Genomic DNA, 22,845 nt, shown 5'->3' with positions numbered 1-22,845 from the left:
GGACAGAGTGACAGATTTTTTTCTCAAATTACTACCATAGACTTCAATTAATTTTCCTTCCAGTCATTGAATTCATCAAAAACTAGGCGATTTGTGTTTGTGTATTGTTCATTTTAGAAAGTAATCAGCTCAGTGTGTGAAAGAGAGTTAATATCTTATCAATGAACCTACCTTTCCAAATCCTCTGGTGGGTGATGGTGCTGGAGAAACTGGAGTGAAGTCAATCCTTTTAGGAGAATATAATTTCTCCTGCTTGTCAAAATCACTATCACTCTGTAAAAAGAAAGTGTTATTTCCTCATAATTCACAAGTCAACACATCACTGTTCTCTACTACACAAACACACCTACACTTTTACAGATATATACTCCTAAAAGTTGTAATTTCATATTCTGGTGGGAAAGCAGAGATCAAAATGCTGAATTCAAATTTGGAAACAGGAGGGCCAAAAGTGAATGAAGCCAATAAATAATACAGTGGGCTCTAGAAAATAAAAAAAACAAGCAGATATGTGAAAACTTTACCAGGCTCAAGCTCTCATCCCATGACTGGCTTATCTGCATTGCAGTTTGCACTTCTCTAAAACAGACAAAAATGAACAGCCATCAGAACTTGTAAACAAGACATACCTTAGGCCACACCCTGTTCTTGTGAAGCACTAACCTTTCGTGCGCAGTTTCTCTGTTCATTATGTCCATGCCTTCCTCCTACAAAGACAAACATGTGCTGAAAACAGAATATTTATCCACAGTTCTCTATTTCCAAGGAAACGAAAAGGACCTTTCTACTTCATTTGACATCATCAGAGTACAGCAGGACTGACATTCTAAGATTGTCACCCGTGCCACATCTGTATTTTATCTGCCCACTCAGAAGAATTTTAACCTGTTTATAACTAACCAGAGTGGCAGTCTGACTCACTTTTAATACCTAATTCTCCAAGATGAAAATAAAACCAAAATGCAAAATACAGAAAATTACAGATCTGAGCCAGTAAGTAAAATATACCCTTTTGATTTGATGCAGTCTGCTGCTAGGAATCCGATTAGGTGAGGTTGACAGCAACTGGAAAGAAAAAGTCAACATTTACTATTTTTTGAATCACAAAGCTGTGGTCTGCTCTCAGTGCCAGTGTACAACCTCTTCCTAGATAATTTTTCACATTCTTCTGAGAAATAGCTCTTTAAATCACTGAACATTAATGCACTAGAGAGGCAGTACATTCAGTCTTTAGAAAGTACACCAGGTGTCCAACCTCAAAGCACCATCTGTCGCTAGACAGGCACTGACTTTAACATTTTTCCCAAATGAATGCAGAGCTGTGTACATTTATGTAAAAAAAGACTCCAGGTCTTAGAAATAGCCATTACCCCACTTAACTAAAATAAGGAACTCTGTATGAGGGGAAAGCAAAAACCCTGATTCTATTCATTTTTATTACCAATGCACCAACGGAGGAAGATGAGCAAATAAGTCCAATAAAATATTTTGTCTAATTTGAACAAACTCTGAGATAGTGGAGGACAGAGGAGCCTGGTGTGCTACTGTCCATGGGGTTGCAAAGTGTTGGACACAGCAACTGAACAACAATAATATTTTATTTACAGTTAATGTTTACTGAAACACTTTAAAAAACTGCAATAAGGAGATTTTACTTGCATGATCTAAGTCAATTCTAAAATTTGATCATTAATGTTATCACCACAAAGCTTACTAGTTCAGAAAAAAAAATCAATGTAGAGGCAAGGTGCATTTTAAAGATAACTGTTGCTTTCCTTTAGATCATTTTTTAATAACACAAAGATGAAATGATCTGGGTACCAAAATATGTCCCTTCAAAAATCATCATGATCTGATCATGAAATGTAAGGTAAAATTCATACTAACATCTTACGGCAGGGGGATGATGAAAGGCGAATGAATCTGTAGTACTATAAAGCCAAATATGACAATTATCCTGCTGCAAGAGGCCCTACCCTATCCAAACTTTAAACAATACTCCTGTGGCAAGTAGTATAAAGTAGTGATATACTAAAAAACTAAGTGTTTTAGGCAGAAGCTAATTCATGTAAAATTTTTTAGTTATCCACTGAAATAAGATTTTACCTCAAAAGAGATCCCTTCATTTCCCACCCCTTTCTTTTACTTCTTCCTCTCCTAGGCTTTGAAAAGAGAAAAATTTTACCAGTAAAATCCTTTTCAAAAGTATTTATTTTCCATTATGAAAGTAATACATGTTTGTTGGTGAACTCTTGATAAGGTCATTTGAAAAAAATGCTAAGCTACTGGGCCAGTAAATAAGGCAGGCAAGACTCCATCAGGACAGCAGGGCAGAGAGCATGAACGGGTCTGTCGGGGAACAAAAGAAACCCCAAAGGCAGCAAAATAATCAGGAAAGCCAAAGGACTGCCAGAAGCTGACTGCAGAGGAAGTCACCAGTTTAGATGGCAGGTCTACATCCTACACAACTCGCCAATTTGAGACAGGACTGGAAAGTTGACCCAGAAGAGGGACAGAGAACAGCAGAGCTGTGTCTGGTACCAGCAATGAGAGCAATGGATAGGTTGAGGAAAAAGCCAAGAACCTCAAGGAAGTGCCAGTTAATGGTGTGAAATAGAGCAAAGAGCTCAAGTGGGACCAGAAAAGAGGCCCCTGACACTGGTGGACAAGTGGGTGCTGGGGAGTTTTACAGGATGGTTTTTAAATGGAGTTGTGGTATCGTGAATATAATATAGTCTGCATGAATTATCGGCAAGGAATGAGAGGCAGCTGAGGGTGGATTCAGCTTTGAAAAAACTCGGAGAGGAAGGGAAAAAGGCAAGGGCAGACCTATGAAGAAAGAGGCATGTTTTTCATTTATGGGATGTGGGAGTTGCGAGAAGGCAGGAGGGAAAGAGCCAGCAAGCAAGGGACAGAGGATACAATATACAGCAGAGAAAACAGAGTGAGCAAAGGTCCACGGGAGTCCAACAACCTCCCAACCATTAGCAGAGAGTTCCCCGTGTGAAGGGAAAGACTTCCAGGAGAAGAAAGTCACTGGTTATCTAAGAGAGGTGTCTGCCATCTCTGCGAAGTGAAAAGTCATCTGCTGAAAGTGCAAGCAGGTGAGACAGGAGGACTACCATTTTTGAGAAGATTTTGAATATTGCTTGGAGAGCAACATGGGGCCACTGGTTCCTTGAACCCAACAATCCAGGAAAGAATGTACTGCTTGACTTTCAAATGTCTAATTCCTCTCAATTCCTATCTGGAATAAAGGCAACACTTTTCCCCTGGTCACCAAGAAATAAAATATCTGAGTACACCTTCCCTCTGCCTTTCTATCTAATCAGCAAATCATGAAGATCCTACTTCTGCATGTCTCTTTCATCAGTCCCCCAACCGCACCTCTTTCCATTTCAGTCTGCAACACCTCACTTTGTGCAGGTTAAGATGGGACATAGGCAAGTATATTAAGATCTGTAGAGCTTGTGGTGACATACAACATATGGTGTAATCAATATTATGAAAAAAGTAGCCAAAGGGTGCTGGGGAAGGTGTCCTAAACCAGAAAACCAGAAAGGAGAAGAGGAAAGACTGAAGAGAGCATAGGGATCAATAAAGAAGAGTGCATCCACACATCCCTTCAGCAAACTCATGCATTTCAGTGCAGCCAGAAGGAAGGCTATTAGTGAGATGAGCCCCAAATCATCTAAGAATCTTAGATGCTAAGAATCTTCACATCTTAGAAAACAGCCAAGTGAAGTGCAGAGGGGCAAAATCATTTTCCCTTCTTTGCTATGCTATTGATATCAGGAACACAGCTGTAGAACATGTAGAAAGATTTTTCACATATACAGCAAAAACAAGTAGTTCTATTTTCTAGTATCCTCAGGGAAGAAGGTGCAGAAAACCAAACCTCCAGAGAGCTATCATTTCTCCCTTGAAGTATCTGTAGCCACTTTGACTGGAAATCTTAAAAGTGTTCTATCCCACCATCCCTTTCTTAAACAGATTTTACCAAACAGAATAGCACTGGAAGATGTCTAGTCTAACCCCAGCTCTGCCACTTAGTAAACTGTGTAATTCGGAGCTAGTCACTTTGATCGGCTGAGTCTTAGCTGCTGCCTCTTTTAATTGGGAAAAACATCTTTTGCCCTGCCTACTTCATAGGGGTTTCTATGAGAATTAAATGTGTGAAAGTATTCTGTAACATGTAAAATACCATATAAGTGTAAGTATTACTACAGTTTAAGAAAAGGTTAATGACCCAGGTATTGTAGGAACATCAATTATTTTACAGTTCGATGCCAGTGACACCCTCAGGGTCTATTAACAGGCTCTCAGCTCTAATACTAAGCCACAGACTAATATCTGCTTTTCAGTCTTCCCCTCTCCTCCCTTGCTAGCAGCTGTTAATACACCTTTAACCCAAATGTACTTCTTCTGATTTGCTGTTTCTCACACACTACTGAGTTCGAAGCTTATTATAATTGTGCATAAATTTTAGATGATTCAGAGGTCAGAGAGCCTCTCCTATAAATAAAATGATGAACCTTTGTGCACAGACTATGGAAATCTGGTTCAGCCATTTAGAGGCCTATTTGCTTACACTTTGTACCTTCCAGGGCACTGCAATTACTGGATAAGTGGACTCCACATGTGGAGGGCTACTATATAAAAACCTCTTCATAATTTCTCCCACCACGACCAACTAAAAAGGTGATCCGTGATGGTTCTGGCTATATAGACTAGTCACCATCAGCACCTCTACTGGGAATGGAAATACAAGCATTTTCAAGTAGACTTGACTTTAAATAGATGGCTCTGTCCAACAAAAATAAATATTTTGCTACCATATACATGATTTTTGCATCCTAGGACAAATAAAGACCTGTTCTCAGATATAATTAGAAGTTAATCCAGACTTACCTCTGAGCTTCCCTGGTGGCTCAGATGGTAAAGAATTTGCCTGCAATGCAGGGGACCAGGGTTTGATCCCTGGGTTGAGAAGATGCCTAGAGAAGAAACGGCAACCCACTCCAGTATTCTTGCCTGGAGAAATCCCATGGACAGAGGAGCCTGGTGGGCTACAGTCCATGGGGTCGCAAAGAGTCAGACAGGACTGAGCGACTAACACTTTCTTACCTCACAACCGTGATGCAAGTAGTGACAAAACACAATGAACAGTGTTTAAAAATACCAAGTCCCACAGTCAAGAAAAATTTTTAACCAGATTTCCTTTTTGCGCCAAAAATGGAAAATGGCCACAGCATAAGCAGTAAACAAGACAGGTAAAATCATTTGTTTCTTTCCTAAGCAGTGGTGCCTAGCACATCATCTCAAGAAAGAACAACATTTGAAAGTGTCTCCTCCAATCCCAACCACTAAGGATACTTACTCCTATACTTACCAAGGTGTGACGGCTAATGACAGTTGTACTATTCCTCCGAGCTCTAAACGCGTAAGGCTGAAAAACCTGTGAAAGGTCACTGAAAAGTAAAAAATAAAATGATTTATGTCTTCTCATATAAGATATCCTTCGGCTGTATGAATGCCAGTTCTCTGGTTAACACTGAAGTCTTCGATGGCCCCTCAACTCCTCACCGTCCTCTGCAGAACGTCCCCAGTGGTGTGCTGTGGAAGAGAGTCTGGCTGAGATACTGATCTCCTCTGGGCTGGGGGACAGCTAGAAGAGGTATGGGGCGGAGCTCCAGACTGGTTGCTTCCAGTTCCTTCTGGTCAGAACTCACGCCCCCAAACCAGTTACCACCAGATACCAGTAGCCTCATCTGTTTACCCCAGAGGACCCACCTGTAAATGTTACTGCCTACGTGTGCTGTCACGTGAGTAGGGCTGGGGAGCCCTGATGCCCAGTAGGAACCCTATCAGCACATCCCCTGCTATTGCCCTAAACACCTGTGCTATTCTGGAACCCTGCTATTCAACTACATCAACAGACCTGGAGATTTGCTCACATTGCCCTTTCTGCCTCAAATGCCCTCCCTCCCACCACTCTCTGTCAAAACTCTTCCTATCCTTCAACAGCCATCTCAAATGCCAGACCCTCCACAAGCCTCTCTTCATTCCACAGACCTAATGCTACCATTCCCTTCTTTGTACCCAAAGAGTACGATGGGAAACCAGATGCTTCTTGAGACACCAACTTCACCTTTTATTAAAGACAAGTGTGCATGTGTTTTAAACCCCCTGGGAGAGGTGTTCTGGTCACCCTTGCAGTACTGAGCAGAGTGCGATGCCCAGGACAAGAGGTGAAGAAGGATTTTCAAGGCCGAACTGCATTGGGCTTCCAGGGATGGTGGAGATCACCTAATCCAGCTTTCCGAAATTTTAAATTAGAAAACAGAGACTCAGAAAGGCTAAGTGACTCATTCCTGATCATAGCCAGTTAGGGAGAAAATGGGGACTAGGCCTGGTCACCTCACTCTTTCTCCTGTCACATCATGCTACCTTTCAAATAATTACTTAAATCATGAAGCAAAAAAGCAGCCTGTTATTTCTACAACAGTCTAAATGCAGGTCAACAGGATCACCCTAGTCCCCAGCAACTGCTGGCTTACAAGATTCAAAAAAATACCAATTTATTTCTATAGTATCAAAAATAAATGTAGAGCCGAGGACACAATTAGGAAAGCAAAGAGGCACTTTATCATTCCCTCAATGTTGAAAAGACAAAAGGTAAGTCTGTTTTTTTCCCCAAAATAAGGATATCATAATCAGTTTGATAGACAAGGGTTACCGTTCTCTTTGCCTTCACTGTGCTTGATTAGTGTTTTGGCTAATTCTACTCCCATCCCCCTTTTTTTGGAGTCATTCCATTTCTACAGGGTCTCACAAATTGACTTTAAAATGAATTGTCTAATTACAAAAGTGAAATGTAATAGGCTCAAGAGGTCTGCCAACCTAACCTTCACTATCACAAGAGTCTGCCTTAAAATAGACCCTCTGGTGACTTACTGGCAGGAAAACACAAGACCCTACCACTAAAATTCAAGGGTCAATTCTTTCCATTGTTTTTGAAAACCTGCACTTTCACTGACCTAAGCTACATGCCACCCTTCCTTTTTTTATTGACTGGAATGTGTTTCAGGCATTTTTAGGATCTGAAAACATTATGACAAATCTGAATCACTTAATAGGACATGAATGTGGCATTTAATTACAAGTTATTAGATAAACTGTAATTTTTCGAAGTAAACCTCTGTTAACGCCAGGGTTCATAGACTAAGCTTAGAAATAGCAGCTCTTAGAGACAGGTGTCAAGTTGCAATCCTAGTTCCAGGGGCTTCAGTCTGACATTCGGTGGTGTAAATTAGACAGGGCAAGCAACCTGTTAGAAGAGCCGGAATCCTGTTTTAGTTCCTTTGAGAGGGGCCAACAGAGCCCCAGGTAGAGAGAGCCCCATTTTCCCCACACTGCCCAGAGTTTAGGGTCAAACTTTCACTCCACCTTGGGACCCAAGTCACTGTCAAGCAGACAAGTCTCCACCCCCTCAGCGTGGAGAACTCATATGAGCTCCAACTCTCACTGGAGGAAAGGAAGACTGCTTGCAGCGGGTCGAGGAGATCCTGAACCCTGCACTCCATCCTCCCCAACCCTCCTCACCTGAGCCCATGGATCAGGGGAGCGCTGTTGGATCTCCTGAGGGTGCCCCCATCAGATGTGTCAGGCTCAAAGTCCAGCTCCATTTTCTCGTGAGCCATGTCGGAGACTTGCATGCAGCAGGCGGACCGTGCTCTGCTCCCGGTGCTTAGGCTATGGACTCCCAAGACTCTCACTGCAGGACTGAGCTGCTGGGGACTGGCAGCTGGGGGCGGGGGCAAAGGGGCGGAGGCAGGGGCGGGGGCGGAGAAAAGCTGGAAAGGAGGAGGAGGGAAAGAGGATGAGGATGATGAAGGGAAGCTGAGAGTGAGGGGGGGAGGATGGAGAGGTTATGGTGGTGGGTGACAGAATCAAGGAAGAGAGGAGGAAAGAGGGATGGAAGGAAGAGGGGAAAAGAGCAAGAGGGAGGGGAAAAGATAGACGGAAAAGCAGGAAGACAAAGAGGGTAAAGGAGGGGGACAGAAAGCGGAGAGGAAGAAGATAGAGGGAAAGGAGGGCAGGGTGGAGGGAAAAGAGGAGCACGGGAGCGAGGGAAAGAAGGACGGGGTTTGGGAAAGAGGAGACAGGACGGAGGGAGAAGACAGGGGAGGGGTGTAGAAACTAGGCAGCAGCGGAACGCATGCTGCTCTGTCGGCCAACGACCTCGAGAGGGGCCGTGCTACAGATACCCGAGCTGCCCGGGAAGCAGTAGCACCGAGGAGCTGACAGTCGGGCAGGGCCCGGCCGGGCGGCCTCGGCGGCTCCGGCTCCCCATGCTTGGGGAGCCGGTCCAGCCCTTCATGCTCCGTGACCCGGTTCCGGAGGCTCCTCAGCCCTGCTATCGGAGCTGCTCCCCCTCCCCGCCCCCCCTCCCTGCCTGGAAGACAGGTCGGGGGTTTGGCCAGCCGCCGCCGCCGCTGTGCCTGCTTTTCCTTTCTTGGGTTCTAAAGGCCCGGGGGAACCCCTCGGGGCCAAGACCGATATCTACAACCTGCAGCCTTTCACTCCTCCCACGCTTCCGAAGCGGGAACCTCTGCAAAGCCAGGTCTTCCGCGTCCGGGCACCCATTCGGTCCTGCGCACGCGCCCAGAAGGGCGCCAATGGGCCCGCGGGCACGGAGCATGCGTGGGAGCCCCGCCCTGCAAACTTCCTTCAAAGGGGAGGAGCGTTTCCAGGGAGCAGGGCGCTTTTCTCCTCTGCATTGGTCCCGGGAACCTGGCGCCGGATTTTGAAAAGAACCAATCCTTTGGAGACACTGGAGCATCGTCTTTCTGGAGGAGTTTGGGCCAGTATTCAAGAGAAAAAAGAAACACGTGATTTCCACGTTTTTTCGTTCCCAATTTGTATGCCCTGACTTCTGTGATCCCCACTCATTTCTTAAATCCCTCGACCTTGTCGGTATTTATCTGGAGCAGATTTGTTAGATCATCCATTTGGGTGCACTAGACCAAAGGAAGTGAATGGACAAAAGCAATGGGGTAAAAATAAAGAGAATCCAATGAGAGTTCCTATAGTTAATCGGAAGCACTCACCTCCATTATGCAGTATATCAGGGAAAGTCCTGAAGAACCGTAACAGAACCAGAATTTCTTTTTTTCTTTCTAGGCTTTATGGAGACTAACAGTCATGATTCAGCTTATGTGAGACCCGGAATCAAACTTATTTTATTAAACACCTACATAGCAGTTATTGTGTACTAGGCAATATTCTAAGAGCTTTAGAAATATTAACTCATTGAATCCTCACCACTTGAAGGACCCTGGGAGAGAGATGGCCACTGTACTGTGTTAATCATACATACCTAGAAAGTACAGGAAACTTAAAAAGGAAATTTAAAAAAAGAAAAATTATCTTTTGCAGAAATAATTTTATGAACTTCTTCAACTTAGTTGTACCATATTAAACTTGCCAAGCTCAATTGTCATTTTATTCTTCAATGCTTATATGTTATGTTCATAAAATGGGAGTTTTTAAACCACTTTTAGATAGTTTCCTTTATTTCTAAAATTTTATTATTAGTACAATTGCCTTACAATGTGTTAGTTTCTGCTGTACAACAAAGTGAATCAGTTATAGTTATACATACATACCCTCCTTCTTAGGACTTCCCTGTTGGCCAGTGGATAGGAATCTGCCTGCCAGTGCAAGGGACACGGGTTTGATCCTTGGTCCGGGAAGATCCCACATGCCACAGGGCAAGTAAATCCATGCAGCACAACTACTGAGTCCATGCTCCACCACAGGAGAAGCCACTGCAACGAGAATTCCCTGCACCACAACCAGAGAGCAGCCCCTGCTCACCACAACTAGAGAAAGCCCTCCTGAGGCAACGAAGTCCCAGCATAACCAAAAATAAATAAATAAGAATAAGTAACCAGAAAAAGATTCCCTCCCTCTTGAGTCCCCCTCTGGGTTATCATAGAGCACCAACTTGAGCTCCCTGTGCTATGCAGCAGCTTCCCACTAGCTATTTTACACATGGTAGTGTCCAATATGCTACTGGGGAAGAGTGGAGGAGAACTACTAATAGCTCCAGAAAGAATGAAGCGGCTGGGCCAAAGTGGAAACAACACTCAGTTGTGGATGTGTCTGGTGATGAAAGTAAAATCCAATGCTGCAAAGAACAGTATTGCATAGGAACCTGGAATGTTAGGTCCATGAATCAAGGTAAATTGGATGTGGTCAAGCAGGAGATGGTAAGAATAAACATCGACATCTTAGGGAATCAGTGAGCTAAAATGGATGGGAATGGGCAAATTTAATTCAGATGACCATTATATCTACTACTGTGGGCAAGAATCCCATAGAAGAAATGGAGTAGCCCTCATAATCAACAAGAGTCCAAAATGCAGTACTTGGGTGCAACCTCAAAAATGACAGAATGATCTTCAGTTTGTTTCCAAGGCAAGCCATTCAACATCACAGTAATTCAAGTCTATGCCCCTACCACCAAAGAAGCTGAAGTTGATCAGTTCTATGAAGACCTAGAAGACTGCCTAGAACTAATACCAAAGGAAAAAAAAAAGATGTTCTATTCGTCATTGGGCATTGGAATGCAAAAGTAGGAAGTCAAGAGATACCTGGAGTAACAGGCAAGTTTGGCCTTGAAGAACAAAATGAAGCAGGGCAAAGGCTAACTGAATTCTGCCAAGAGAATGCACTGGTCATAGCAAATACCTTTTTCAACAACACAAGAGACAACTTTACACATGGACATCACCAAATGGTCAATACCAAAATCAAATTGATTACATTCTTTGTAGCCAAAGATGGAGAAGCTGTATACAGTCAGCAAAAAAAACTGGAGCTGACTGTGGCTCAGATCATCAGCTTCTCATAGCAAAATTCAGGCTTAAACTAAAGAAAGCAGGGAAAACCATGAGGCCAGCCAGGTACAACTTAAATCAAATCCCCTATGAATATGCAGTGGAGGTAATGAATAGATTCAAGGGATTAGATCTAGTTAACAGTGTGCCTGAAGAACTATGGACAGAGGTCCATAATATTGTACAGGAGGCAGCAAACAAAACCATCCCAAAGAAAAAGAAAAGCAAGAAGGCAAAGTGGTTATCTGAGGAGGCTTTACAAATAGCTGAAGAAAGAAGAGAAGTGAAAAGCAAGGGAGAAAGGGAAAGGTACATCCAACTAAACTCAGAGTTCCAAAGAACAGCACAGAGAAGGCTTTCTTCAATGAACAGTGCATAAAACTAGAAGAAAACAACAGAAGGGGAAAGACTAGAGATCTCTTCAGGAAAACTGGAAATATCAAGGGAACATTTCCCAAAGATGGGCACAATAAAGGACAGAAATGGTAGAGACCTAGTAGATGCTGAAGAGATCAAGAAGAGATGGAAAGAATACACAGAAGAACTGTACAAAAAAGATCTTAATGAACTGGATTGATTAAATTAAAGATTTAATGTACTGACTGGTGTTGTCAGTCACCAAGAGCCAGACATTCTGGAGTCAAGTGGGCCTTAGGAAATAAAGCTAGTGGATGCGATGGAATTCCAGTAGAACTATTCAAAACCCTAAAGGATGATGCCATCAAGGTGTTGCATTCAATATGTCAGCAAATCTGGAAGACCCAGCAGTGGCCACAGGACTGGAAAAGGTCAATCCTCATCCCAATTCCCAAGAAGGGTAGTACTAAAGAATGTGCTAACCATTGGACAATTGCACTCATCTCCAATGCTAGTAAGGTCATGCTTAAATCTTGCATCTGAGCTTCAGCATTATGTGAACCAAGAACTTCCAGATGTCCAAGCTGGGTTTAGAAAGGCAGAGGAACCAGAGATCAAATTGCCAACATTCGCTGGATCATAGAGAAAGCAAGGGAATTCCAGAAAAACATCTACCTCTGTTTCATTGACTATGCTAAAGCCTTTGACTGTGTGGATCATAACAAACTGTGGAAATCTCTTAAAGAGATGGGAATACCAGACCATCTTACCTGTCTCCTGAGAAACCTGTATGTATGTGGGTCAAGAAGCAACAGTTAGAACCCTGTATGGAACAACTGATTGGTTCAAGATTGAGAAAGGAGTACAACAGGGCTGTCTGCTGTCACCCTGTTTGTTTAACCTATACACTGAGCACATCATGAGAAATGCTGGGCTGGATGAGTTACAAGCTGGAATCAAGATAGGTGGGAGAAACATCAACAACCTCAGATGTGTGTGTGTGTGTGTGTGTGTGTGTGTGTGTGTGTGTTAGTCGCTCAGTCATGTCCACTCTTTGCAACCCCATGGACTGTAGCCTGCCAGGCTCCTCTGTCCATGGAATTCTCCAGGCAAGAATATTGGAGTGGGTTGCCATTCCCTCTCCAGGGGATCTTCTCGACCCAGGAATAGAACCCTGGTTTCCTAAATTGCAGGCAGGTATGCAGATGATACCACTCTAATGGGCAGAAAGCAAAGAGGAACTAAAGAGCCTCTTGATGAGGGTGAAGAGGAGAGTGAAAGAGCTGGCTTAAAACTAAATATTAAAAAAACTAAGATCATGGCATCCAGCCCCATTACTTCATGGCAAATAGAAGGGGGAAAGGTGGAAGTAGTGACAGATTTCCTCTTCTTGGGCTCCAAAATCACTGCGGATGGTGACTGCAGCCATGAAATCAGAAGACAATTGCTTCTTGGCAGGAAAGCTATGACAAACCTAGACAGTGTGTTGAAAAGCAGAGACATTACTCTGCTGACAAAGGTCATGGCGAATATTCATTGGAAGGACTGATGCTCAAGCTGAAGCTCCAATACTTTGGCCACCTGATGCAAAGACCTGACTCACTGGAAAAGACCCTGATGCTGGGAAAGATTGAAGGCAGAAGGAGAAGGGGATGACAGAGGATGAGATGGTTGGATGGCATCACTGATGCAATGGACATGAGTTTGAACAAACTCCAGGAGATGGTGAAGGACAGGGAAGCCTGGCATGCTGCAGTCCATGGGGTCACAAAGAGTTGGACACCACTGAGCAACTGAACAACAATGGTCTTCCCAGTGGTCATGTACAGTTGTGAGAGCTGGACCATAAAGAAGGCAGAATGCCAAAGAATTGATGCCTTCAAACTGTGGTGCTGGAGAAGACTCCTGAAAGTCCCTTGGACAGCAAGGAGATCAAACCAGTCAATCTTAAGGGAAATCAACCCTGAATACTCATTGGAAGGACTGATGCTGAAGCTGAAGCTCCAGTATTTTGGTCATCTGATGCAAACAGCTGACTCATTTCCCTGATGCTGGGAAAGATTGAGGGCAGAAGGAGAAGAGGGCGTCAGAGGATGAGATGGCTGGATGGCATCACTGATGCAATGGACATGAACTTGGGCAAACTTTGGGAGATGGTGAGGGACAGGGAGGCCTGGTATGCTGCAGTCCATGGGGTCACAAAGAGTCAGACAGGACTGGGCGACTGAACAACAGTGTGCATATGTCAATGCTACTCTTCCAGTTCATCCCACCCTCCCCTTCCTAACCCCACCATATCCACATGTCCAGTACATCTGCATCACTATTACTTCCCCCAAAATAGGTTAATCTGTATTATTTTTCTAGATTCCATGTGTGTGTTAAGTCACTTTGGTCATGTCCAACTCTTTGTGACCCTATGGACTGTAGCCTTCCAGGCTCCTCCATCCATGGGATTTTCCAGGCAAGAATACTAAAGTGGGTTGTCATGCCCTCCTCCAGGGGATCTTCCCAACCCAGGGATTGAACCGGGTCTCTTATGTCTCCTGCATTGGCAGGTAGCTTCTTTACCACTAGCACCACCTGGGAAGCCCCCTAGATTCCATATATATGCATTAATATATGATATTTGTTTTTCTCTTTCTGACTTCACTCTGTATGACAGACTCTAGGTCCATCCACATCACTACAAATGACCCAATTTCATTCCTTTTAATGGCTGAGTAATATTCCATTATATATATGTACCACATCTTTATCCATTCATCTGTTGATGGACATTTAGGTTGCTTCCATGTCCTGGCTATTGTAAATAGTGCTGCAGTGAACACTGGGATGCATGTATCTTTTTGAATTATGGTTTTCTCTGGGTATATGCCCAGTAGATGGGTTTGATAAAGGACAGAAATGGTATGGACCTAACAGAAGCAGAAGATATTAAGAAGAGGAGGCAAGAATACACAGAAGAACTGTACAAAAAAGATCTTCACAACCCAGATAATCATGATGGTGTGATCACTTACCTAGAGCCAGACATCCTGGATGTGAAGTCAAGTGGGCCTTAAGAAGCATCACTATGAACAAAGCTAGTGGAGGTGATGGAATTCCAGCTGAGCTATTTCAAATCCTGAAAGATGATGCTGTGAAAGTGCTGCACTCAATATGCCAGTAAATTTGGAAAGCTCAGCAGTGGCCACAGGACTGGAAAAGGTCAGTTTTCATTCCAATCCCAAAGAAAGACAATGCCAAAGAATGCTCAAACTACCGCACAATTGCACTCATCTCACATGCTAGTAAAGTAATGCTCAAAATTCTCCAAGCCAGGCTTCAGCAATACGTGAACCATGAACTTCCAGATATTCAAGCTGGTTTTAGAAAAGGCAGAGGAACCAGAGATCAAATTGCCAACATTCGCTGGATCATCGAAAAAGCAAGAGAGTTCCAGAAAAACATCTATTTCTGCTTTATTGACCACGCCAAAGCCTTTGACTGTGTGAATCACAATAAACTGTGGAAAATTCTGAAAGAGTTGGGAATACCAGACCACCTGACCTGCCTCTTGAGAAACCTGTATGCAGGTCAGGAAGTAACAGTTAGAACTGGACAGGGAACAACAGACTGGTTCCAAATAGGAAAAGGAGTACCTCAAGGCTGTATATTGTCACCCTGCTTATTTAAATTATATGCAGAGTACATCATGAGAAATGCTGGGCTGGAAGAAGCACCCAAGCTGAAATCAAGATTGCCGGGAGAAATATCAATAACCTCAGATATGCAGATGACACCACCCTTATGGCAGAAAGTGAAGAGGAACTGAAAAGCCTCTTGATGAAAGTGAAAGAGGAGAGTGAAAAAGTTGACTTAAAGCTCAACATTCAGAAAACTAAGATCATGGCATCTGGTCCCATCACCTCATGGGAAATAGATGGGGAAACAGTGGAAACAGTGTCAGACTTTATTTTTTGGGGCTCCAAAATCACTGCAGATGGTGACTGCAGCCATGAAATTAAAAGATGCTTACTCCTTGGAAGGAAAGTTATGACCAACCTAGACAGCATGTTAAAAAGCAGAGACATTACTTTGCCAACAAAGGTCGTCTAGTCAAGCTATGGTTTTTCCAGTGGTCATGATGGATGTGAGAGTTGGACTGTGAAGAAAGCTGAACATCAAAGAATTGATGCTTTTGAACTGTGGTGTTGGAGAAGACTCTTGAGAGTCCCTTGGACTAGCAAGGAGATCCAACCAGTCCATCCTAAAGCAGATCAGTCCTGGGTGTTCATTGGAAGGACTGATGCTGAAGCTGAAACTCCAATACTTTGGCCACCTGATGCGAAGTGTTGACTCACTGGAAAAGACCCTGATGCTGGGAGGGATTGGGGGCAGGAGGAGAAGGGGATGACAGAGGATGAGATGGTTGGATGGCATCACCGACTCGATGGACATGAGTTTGAGTAAACTCTGGGAGTTGGTGATGGACAGGGAGGCCTGGTGCTGCGATTCATGGGGTCGCAAAGAGTCGAACACGACTGAGCGACTGAACTGAACTGATGCCCAGTAGTGGGATTGTTGGATCATATGGTAGTTCTATTTTTAGTTTTTTAAGGAACCTCCATACTGTTCTCCATAGTGGCTGTATCAATTTACATTCCCACCAACAGTGCAAGAGGGTTCCCTTTTCTCCACACCCTCTCCAGCATTTATTGTTTGTAGATTTTTTTGATGATGGCCATTCTGAGCAGTGTGAGGTGAAAAAATATCAGACACTTCATTTGCATGTCATCCTTGCACAGAGGCCATGATAATCTTCTCTTTGTCATTCCAATTTGCAATATTTGTGCTGCTGAAGCAAGCACAAGATAGTTTCCTTTAAATTCCCTATATTTTCCTGCCAGCTGGATTAGAAATGCAAGCTCTGGTTTGTTATTTTTTTAATCAAATTATGTTTCTTTTTTTATCTCAAGGTTTCAGCCATACCCCCACTCCCCACCAATCTGCTCAAAAAAATTATAGTACATTCTATTGTTCACAATAGCTACCAAATAATCATTTGTTGACCAAGTGCACAGTCCCTAATTCTGAAGAGCCGAACAATTGAAAAAATCCTTAACTTTCTGGGGCTGAACAATCAAGAGAAATTCAAGGATATGTGAGAAGACAGGTGCTATCTTGACCATCATTTTCAGGTTTTGTTCATTATTCATATCATTCTTGCCTACCTAGTTTCCTTTACTCTTTATGTAAATCTTTTGAAAGGTTTGGGGTGTTTGTGGTTTGTGGGCTTGGGATCAACTTGTATTTGTATTGCTCTTGTGATAACTAAAGGCTAACATGTTGCTTTAAAGTTGCCATGACAACGGACAAAATAAAGAGCTGATTATGAAATGTTTGTGGAAGACCTTTTACAGGAAAGAGGCAAGGGGCAGATGACAGCAGATCAGGACACACATGAAGAGTACCACAAGGGTCAAGGTATACATCTAAGCAAAACAACAACCCAAGATCATGGCACATGACTACAGAACAGCAAATGTTGATCAGGGAACACAGCCAGGTTGGTATAATTATCTGTGGGTAAAAATGGGAAGTAAAATAATTTCTTTAAATACTGTGTTTGCCACTCTAGTATATAGAAACCTTTGTTTTTGTAGTACTTGTTCCTTTTGACTTTCCAACTTGAGTATGTCCTGTTTCTATTTTTACAGGTTTCAGGTTCCTGTCATATAGCTGAACTTAGAGAATCCCTCCTTTTTGGTAGTAGCTGGAAACTTATTGCTATCTCATGTATTTAATCATTTCATATTCTTAACCCCTTTTCTCAAAACTCTCTCTTAGTTGCTCTTTCCTTGTTTCATTATGCCTGTTTTCTTAGTGTTATGTACTTTGTTGTTGCTTGGTCACTAAGTCGTGTCCAACTCTTTTGTGACCATTTTAAAAAACTAGATATCATAATGTTTAGACATGATGAGATTTGATTTGTCTATTCATTCACAGTATATCCATTAAACCTTATTGCCTGCCAAGAATATTAACAAACTCTTTGAAAAGTAAAATAAGCAGTAGATTGGAAGTAAGAGCTCTTTGTTCTCTGATGTTCTCCATATTTTTATCTTATTCAGATGGTTTCATTTTGACCCTCAGTTCTGTATTTAACAACTGCCTCTGCAGTCACCCTGACTGAGTAAAGACTCAGTTTTAGCTGCCATCTTTCATAAACTCTTCAGCTTACCCTGGGAAATTCCACAGTGGCTTTCAGGAATTTTGGTACCAGCCCAGATTCTATTGCTACCTAGTTATGTGCCATTAATCTCTCTGGAATTTTATCAACTGTAAAATAGAAAATATTTACCTAATTTGCAAGATAGTTATGAAGGGCAAGTTACTTAAACCTGTATTTATTTATAAAATTAATAAATATTTATTGAGTGCTTACTTGTTCAGAAATAGTGTCCAGAGAAATATCCAGAGGTGCCTGGTCTGTCTTTTCACTTAAATAGAACAGCAGAGGAATCTTGGCTTTTCCACTGAGTAGTTGTAATTTGAGTAATCCCTCTGAGCTTCAGTTTCCTCCTTTGAAAAATGGGCATTGTGATGGTACCTACCTCACAGAGTTACTGTAAGCATTAAATGTGATCACATATTTCAAGTGCTTAGGACAGTACCTGGCACATAATAAATGGCCCCCAAATGGTAGCTATTGTTAACCTGTCTTATATCAGGAATGGAGACTCCAAATCATCCTCACGTCACGGATTTAAGTAACCTAATTCTGCCTAATACAATTACACTTTTCTTATTCTATTCTCAGAATGAAGAATGACTATGATCTTTCATGTTTATGACATAAACTTGTCATGAACTGTTTCAAGATAATCCCATTTATTTTAAATTCACCACTGATTGGCCAAGCAGGGTTAACGATTGAACCAATTGAGATAAATATGTGAAAACATTTTTTAAAACTGTAGAGTGATATACCGTGTTATGACTGTTCTAATTAATAACTCCCATTTCAATCATTTCACTTGCCTTCTCTGCCATTTCTCTATATGGTCCTAAGATGGGTGGTTTTTCAAAATTATTAGCATGGAGTTAAGATTTCAGTACTCAATGTGACTCAACTGGTGGTAAAAAAAAAAATTCTAAAAGAGCAGTTCTTAGAATGTTTAAATCCATGGTAACATTGTTAAATGGCAACACTGATTTGAATGGATACTAAATTCTGAGATTTTAAAGAAACAAGCCTCCTTGCTTTAACCCTACCTTCTTCTTAGCTAGATTTTATTCAATGTAAAAAATACACACTGCATGATTATGGTAAAACACACACACACACACAAACACGGGATGACTTATTAGCGCAATTGGTTCAATTGTGTTAGGACTTTAACAGGACCCTTTGAGAGCGGGTGGTCCTCGCCCCACCGCCACCCCCAGGCTTTAGTGTTTTTTACATTGCAAAGGTGTAGGATGTCTTTTGTAACAGGATGGAAAAATTCTTCATGGGAGGTAGCAAGCTTGTCAGCCTCAGTCATGAGACAATGAGCTAACCAAAACTGAGTATTAGACTTAGGGCAGAAAGGATGGGGCTCCCATACACCTTATTTCCATAATTTCTTGCCTAAATAATGCTTAAGGAAACCATGCCAGGGTTAACACGGGAGGAGAGGAGGAACAACCAAGGTGAATTCGCACTAGGGAGAGAGAAGAGAGTAGCTGGCTTACGGAAAAAGGCTCCTTTACTGCGCGTGCGCCCCCATCATGGCGGATATAGGCGCCTGTAATAATGTTCATTGCTTACGTAGTAAATGTGCGTCAGCGGGCCGGACCCAGGACGCATGCGCAGGGGCGCAGTGCCCAAATATTCTGCAAGGCAGTGGGTTATGGTTTTTGTTTTGACCGGAAAGAGTTACCCGGGTTTCCTTGGCTGAGGGAAATAAAGGAGGATTCACGGATTACAATAAACTCCTCATGTTCGTTACAGGCTTGGAGGTGGGAGATCTCAGTGTTAGGAGGGTCGGAGCCAGTCCTGTCCCACTTTGTGCCCACTGGTGTTAGGGATGGTAGGGCTGCAAATGTGAGCACGCACTTGTCTAAGAACTTCCTCCTCTCTTTTCTTGTTCCTCTTTCCTCTCTCCCTACATCATCTCCTTACTTAGCTGACTTGTGCTTATGTGAACGGGAGCCAGAAAAACCGGAGAGCTCCAAACAAAGCTTCTGCACGGACAGAGCACGGGAGAAAATGGAACTACATTTTGAGGTGCTGCGGAGTTCAACCACTACAGAAGATAACACTTTGAGACGATCCAGCAGCGCCCCTTTGATCAGTGGCTTTGGGTGAGCAGGATTGAGATACTGGAGGAGGCCTGCGGGGGCGGGAAAGGGTGGCAAGAGTTGCAAGAAAGCGACTTACAATAGCATTTCCACTTCTTGACTCATCGAGATTCTGCAGGTTATCTCCCTTGCTCCTGGTGACCAGAAGATCCCACTCTCAGCCTGGGAGCGGTGGGGAGAGGGGGGGCGGGCAAGGGGGACGGGCTGGCTGGAGGGCAAGGGCACAAATGAAACGGGACGTCCTCTTCTGACAGTTCATCAAGATCGAGGACCCAAAAGCAGCAACTGTTTGGTGTGGAGCACGACTCTCTCTAACTTCACCCCATCTCTTACCCACACCACTGGAGAAATTGTGTACTCCCCATCCTCGCCTCCAGATCTGTAATGACTGTAATTTTTGTCATTCTCTGCTTTGTCTGCTTTGTCACCTCTGACCTTCACCTTAGCACACTCAGAGTGGGAATGGTTGTCAAGTAAATAAGTTTGGGGCTTTTTTACACCTAGTTTTTATTTGAACAAAAAGTTTAGCTATCACAGAAAATTGATCTCCTAATTTTGTATTCTCAATGACCTATATTGGCCCTACTTACTTCTTGGCAGGTGAAAGTTTTTTTCTCATATGCATAAAACACACACACACACACATATATATATGGCACATAATATACAGTATATTTGTGCTATTAAAATTGTGTGGGAATTCTTGAAGAGGAGCTAATAAGGAGGGAGGAAATGTCTAAAAAGACTCTTTAGAGATCTGATGATGAAAAAAGGTTTAAAAGATTAACTGATGGTTAACTGTATTTCCTGCATATATCCAAAGATCTGGCCTGACTCAACCTTATTTCTTAAAATAGAATTTTAAAATGAGATCTTGGGTTTCACATCCCAGTATCATAAGTTTTTCTCAATATTGTAAAAATGTCTGGAAAATGCATTCACTGCAAAATTATTAAGTTTGCACCTCACCTTTTGCTGGCATCATCCTACTTGATAGCTGTAATTCACAACTGTTAGATGAGAACTCAAGAGACCAGATCTACCCTCCTTGTTTAATGTATGGTCTAACAGGCCCGTTTATCTCCAAGATGTCATAGTCAGTAATCGATCAGTACTAGGAAGCTGTGGCTCCAGACTCCTAAGCTAGTGCTTTGTCCACTACTAATCAATATCTAAACTGATTAATTAAATACATGCAGCTTTCTGGTCTTTTGAGTTAAGGGAGAATATGTTCTAACAAAATGAAAAACAAACTAAGAGTGATCTGAAAATAATACATTACCTTTTAAAATAGGCAGATAGAAAAATAAGGGCTGGGGACAGCTCTGCATGTTGTACTGAGAACAAGAACATGCTATAAATTCAGGATTCTACTCTTAAATACTGTTGTGTGAATAAATGAATTGTTATGGGTGCACTCTGCTAGTAGAAGAAAATGCTTGGAAATGTTCATTTTATTGAAAAGCTCTATGAAATAAACAAGTCACAAATATGTAGATGATGGAGGATATATATTTGCAGGAACATGTGGATCCTATTTAATATATTAAGTGCTGAGGCAGGGGGTGGGGGGCAGCTGACCAGGTCCCTTTTCCCAATCCTCAAAGTCCTGGGAACAAAGAGAGTGATCACAGTTATCCCTTCATACTTTGCTTTGTTCTGCAAAAGATTAGAAATTTTTATTATATTAGAGCATGGTTACAGTGTAGAACCCCACAGCTTAAGATCCTGATGCTGGACATGAAGTTTTGTACAGAAAGGTGAAGGGCAGTTGCATATTTCTCTAGTAGGAATTAACCCGAAAGATAGACGAAGTCCAGGGACTCTTGTCTATCAAGAAGAAGTAGCATAGGAATGATAGATGACATGCCTGAGGTCAAGGAACTTGTCCAAGTGATCTGAGGGCATATTTTGTCCTGTTGTGACAAGCTTAGTATGTAATCAACAAGAACAATTTTGAGCAGAATTACACCGAGCCTTAGTTGCATTCATTTTCTTGCAGAGTCTTTTCAGTGGAGTATGTCCACTGCTCACTGCACTTTATTTTAGTTGGCCTCTCATACTCATTGCCTTGCCTCTTTCACAGCTTACTAAATATTGTTGCACTTCTTTCAAGCACTTTTCTAATTTTGCTTGATGTTAACTATGTATAAAGACTCTCCGTCTCCCTTGCACCAGCATTTGCAGAATTTGTTGTGTAAATGTCAACTCTTTAATGTAAACATCACTATTTCTTAAGTTCCTGTACAGTTTTGTACTCATCTTGTATTAATAAAAATATCAATGTCAAAAGTTTTGAACCTCTTGATTCTATCTTTAGCCCCTCGAGGTGGCTGACTTCACTACTGGTGTCAATGATATTATTTAAAGGTATTTTTTTCTTCTACTTCTCTGGCCCTTATTAGGCCCTTATTAGAATTAGAGATTAAGTTCTTGGATTTCTGCCAGTGCCTTCCCTCTTTAAATACTGCTAATCTGGCCCTCGGAGAAGGCAATGGCACCCCATTTCAGTACTCTTGCCTGGAAAATCCCATGGACGGAGGAGCCTGGTGGGCTGCAGTCCATGGGGTCGCTAAGAGTCGGACACGACTGAGCGACTTCCCTTTCACTTTTCACTTTCATGCATTGGAGAAGGAAATGGCAACCCACTCCAGTGTTCTCGCCTGGAGAATCCCAGGGACGGAGGAGCCTGGTGGGCTGCCGTCTATGGGGTCGCACAGGGTCAGACACGACTGACTGAAGCGACTTAGCAGCAGCAGCAGTCTGACCCTACATTTAAACTGTCAATGCCCTTAGTTCTGTTTGAAAGACAAGCTATTGCCTGGGGGCCAAACTGATTGGTTTTGCAAATAAAGTCTTATTGTAACATAGCCACACCCCCTTGTTTACTTACTATCTTTGGGCCACTTTGTACTACAGTGGCAGAGTTGAGTAATTGCAGCAAAGATTGTATGGATCACGAAGCCCAAAATATTTACTGTCTGGACCTTTACAGGCTTTATCAACCATATAGATCCCCTGGAGGAGGGCATGGCAACCCACTCCAGTATTCTTGCCTGGAGAATCCCATGGACAGAGAAGCTGGTGGGTTACAGTCCATGGGGTCGCAAAGAGATGGACATGGCTAAAGAGACTGAGCATATGCACACTGGTTTAATAAGCTTGTATTAATACAAACCTGGAAGAAGAATAATGGTCATGAAGAGTTATTGCTTTAGGGATGTAACTGGCATAAATATAGTGCAGTTTA

General features: G+C 42.6%; 2 protein-coding genes and 1 non-coding gene across 20 annotated transcripts in view; 1 reads left to right on the top strand and 2 right to left on the bottom strand.

Annotated features, from left to right (window-relative positions):
* The window catches only part of PABIR2 (PABIR family member 2), a 33,583-nt gene extending 14,553 nt beyond the window's left edge, over positions 1–19,030 (bottom strand). For 3 of the 16 annotated variants that reach the window (XM_020896997.2, XM_020896991.2, XM_020896992.2), the window contains exons 1-6: positions 7,606–8,652; positions 5,393–5,471; positions 1,009–1,065; positions 664–707; positions 525–579; positions 172–273 (exon numbers count right to left, since the gene is read on the bottom strand). In XM_020896997.2, the coding sequence (XP_020752656.1) occupies positions 172–273; positions 525–579; positions 664–707; positions 1,009–1,065; positions 5,393–5,471; positions 7,606–7,718 (450 nt within the window). In that variant the 5' untranslated portion in view covers positions 7,719–8,652. Of the gene's footprint in view, positions 1–171; positions 274–524; positions 580–663; positions 708–1,008; positions 1,066–5,392; positions 5,472–5,586; positions 5,617–7,605; positions 8,658–17,694; positions 17,832–18,986 lie in introns of those variants that run through there. The other 13 variants (XM_020896994.2, XM_020896995.2, XM_070464226.1 and 10 more) reach the window with 11 other exon arrangements.
* LOC139034046 (U6 spliceosomal RNA) lies at positions 16,014–16,117 on the bottom strand. The gene has a single exon (XR_011486518.1). It is a non-coding gene; the product is annotated as a U6 spliceosomal RNA (small nuclear RNA).
* LOC110139303 (PABIR family member 1-like) overlaps positions 16,650–22,845 on the top strand; it is a 62,102-nt gene continuing 55,906 nt past the window's right edge. For 2 of the 3 annotated variants that reach the window (XM_070464229.1, XM_070464228.1), the window contains exons 1-3: positions 16,650–16,815; positions 16,967–17,015; positions 19,421–19,598. In XM_070464229.1, the coding sequence (XP_070320330.1) occupies positions 16,774–16,815; positions 16,967–17,015; positions 19,421–19,598 (269 nt within the window). In that variant the 5' untranslated portion in view covers positions 16,650–16,773. The remainder of the gene's footprint in view (positions 16,816–16,966; positions 17,016–19,420; positions 19,599–22,845) is intronic. The other variant, XM_070464230.1, reaches the window with a different exon arrangement.

Source organism: Odocoileus virginianus, unplaced genomic scaffold (genome assembly GCF_023699985.2).
Source record: "Odocoileus virginianus isolate 20LAN1187 ecotype Illinois unplaced genomic scaffold, Ovbor_1.2 Unplaced_Contig_21, whole genome shotgun sequence".
Classification (NCBI taxonomy): Eukaryota; Metazoa; Chordata; class Mammalia; order Artiodactyla; family Cervidae; genus Odocoileus; species Odocoileus virginianus.
Note: the sequence above shows the minus strand (reverse complement) of the source record. Positions and strands in the feature narration are given on the sequence as shown.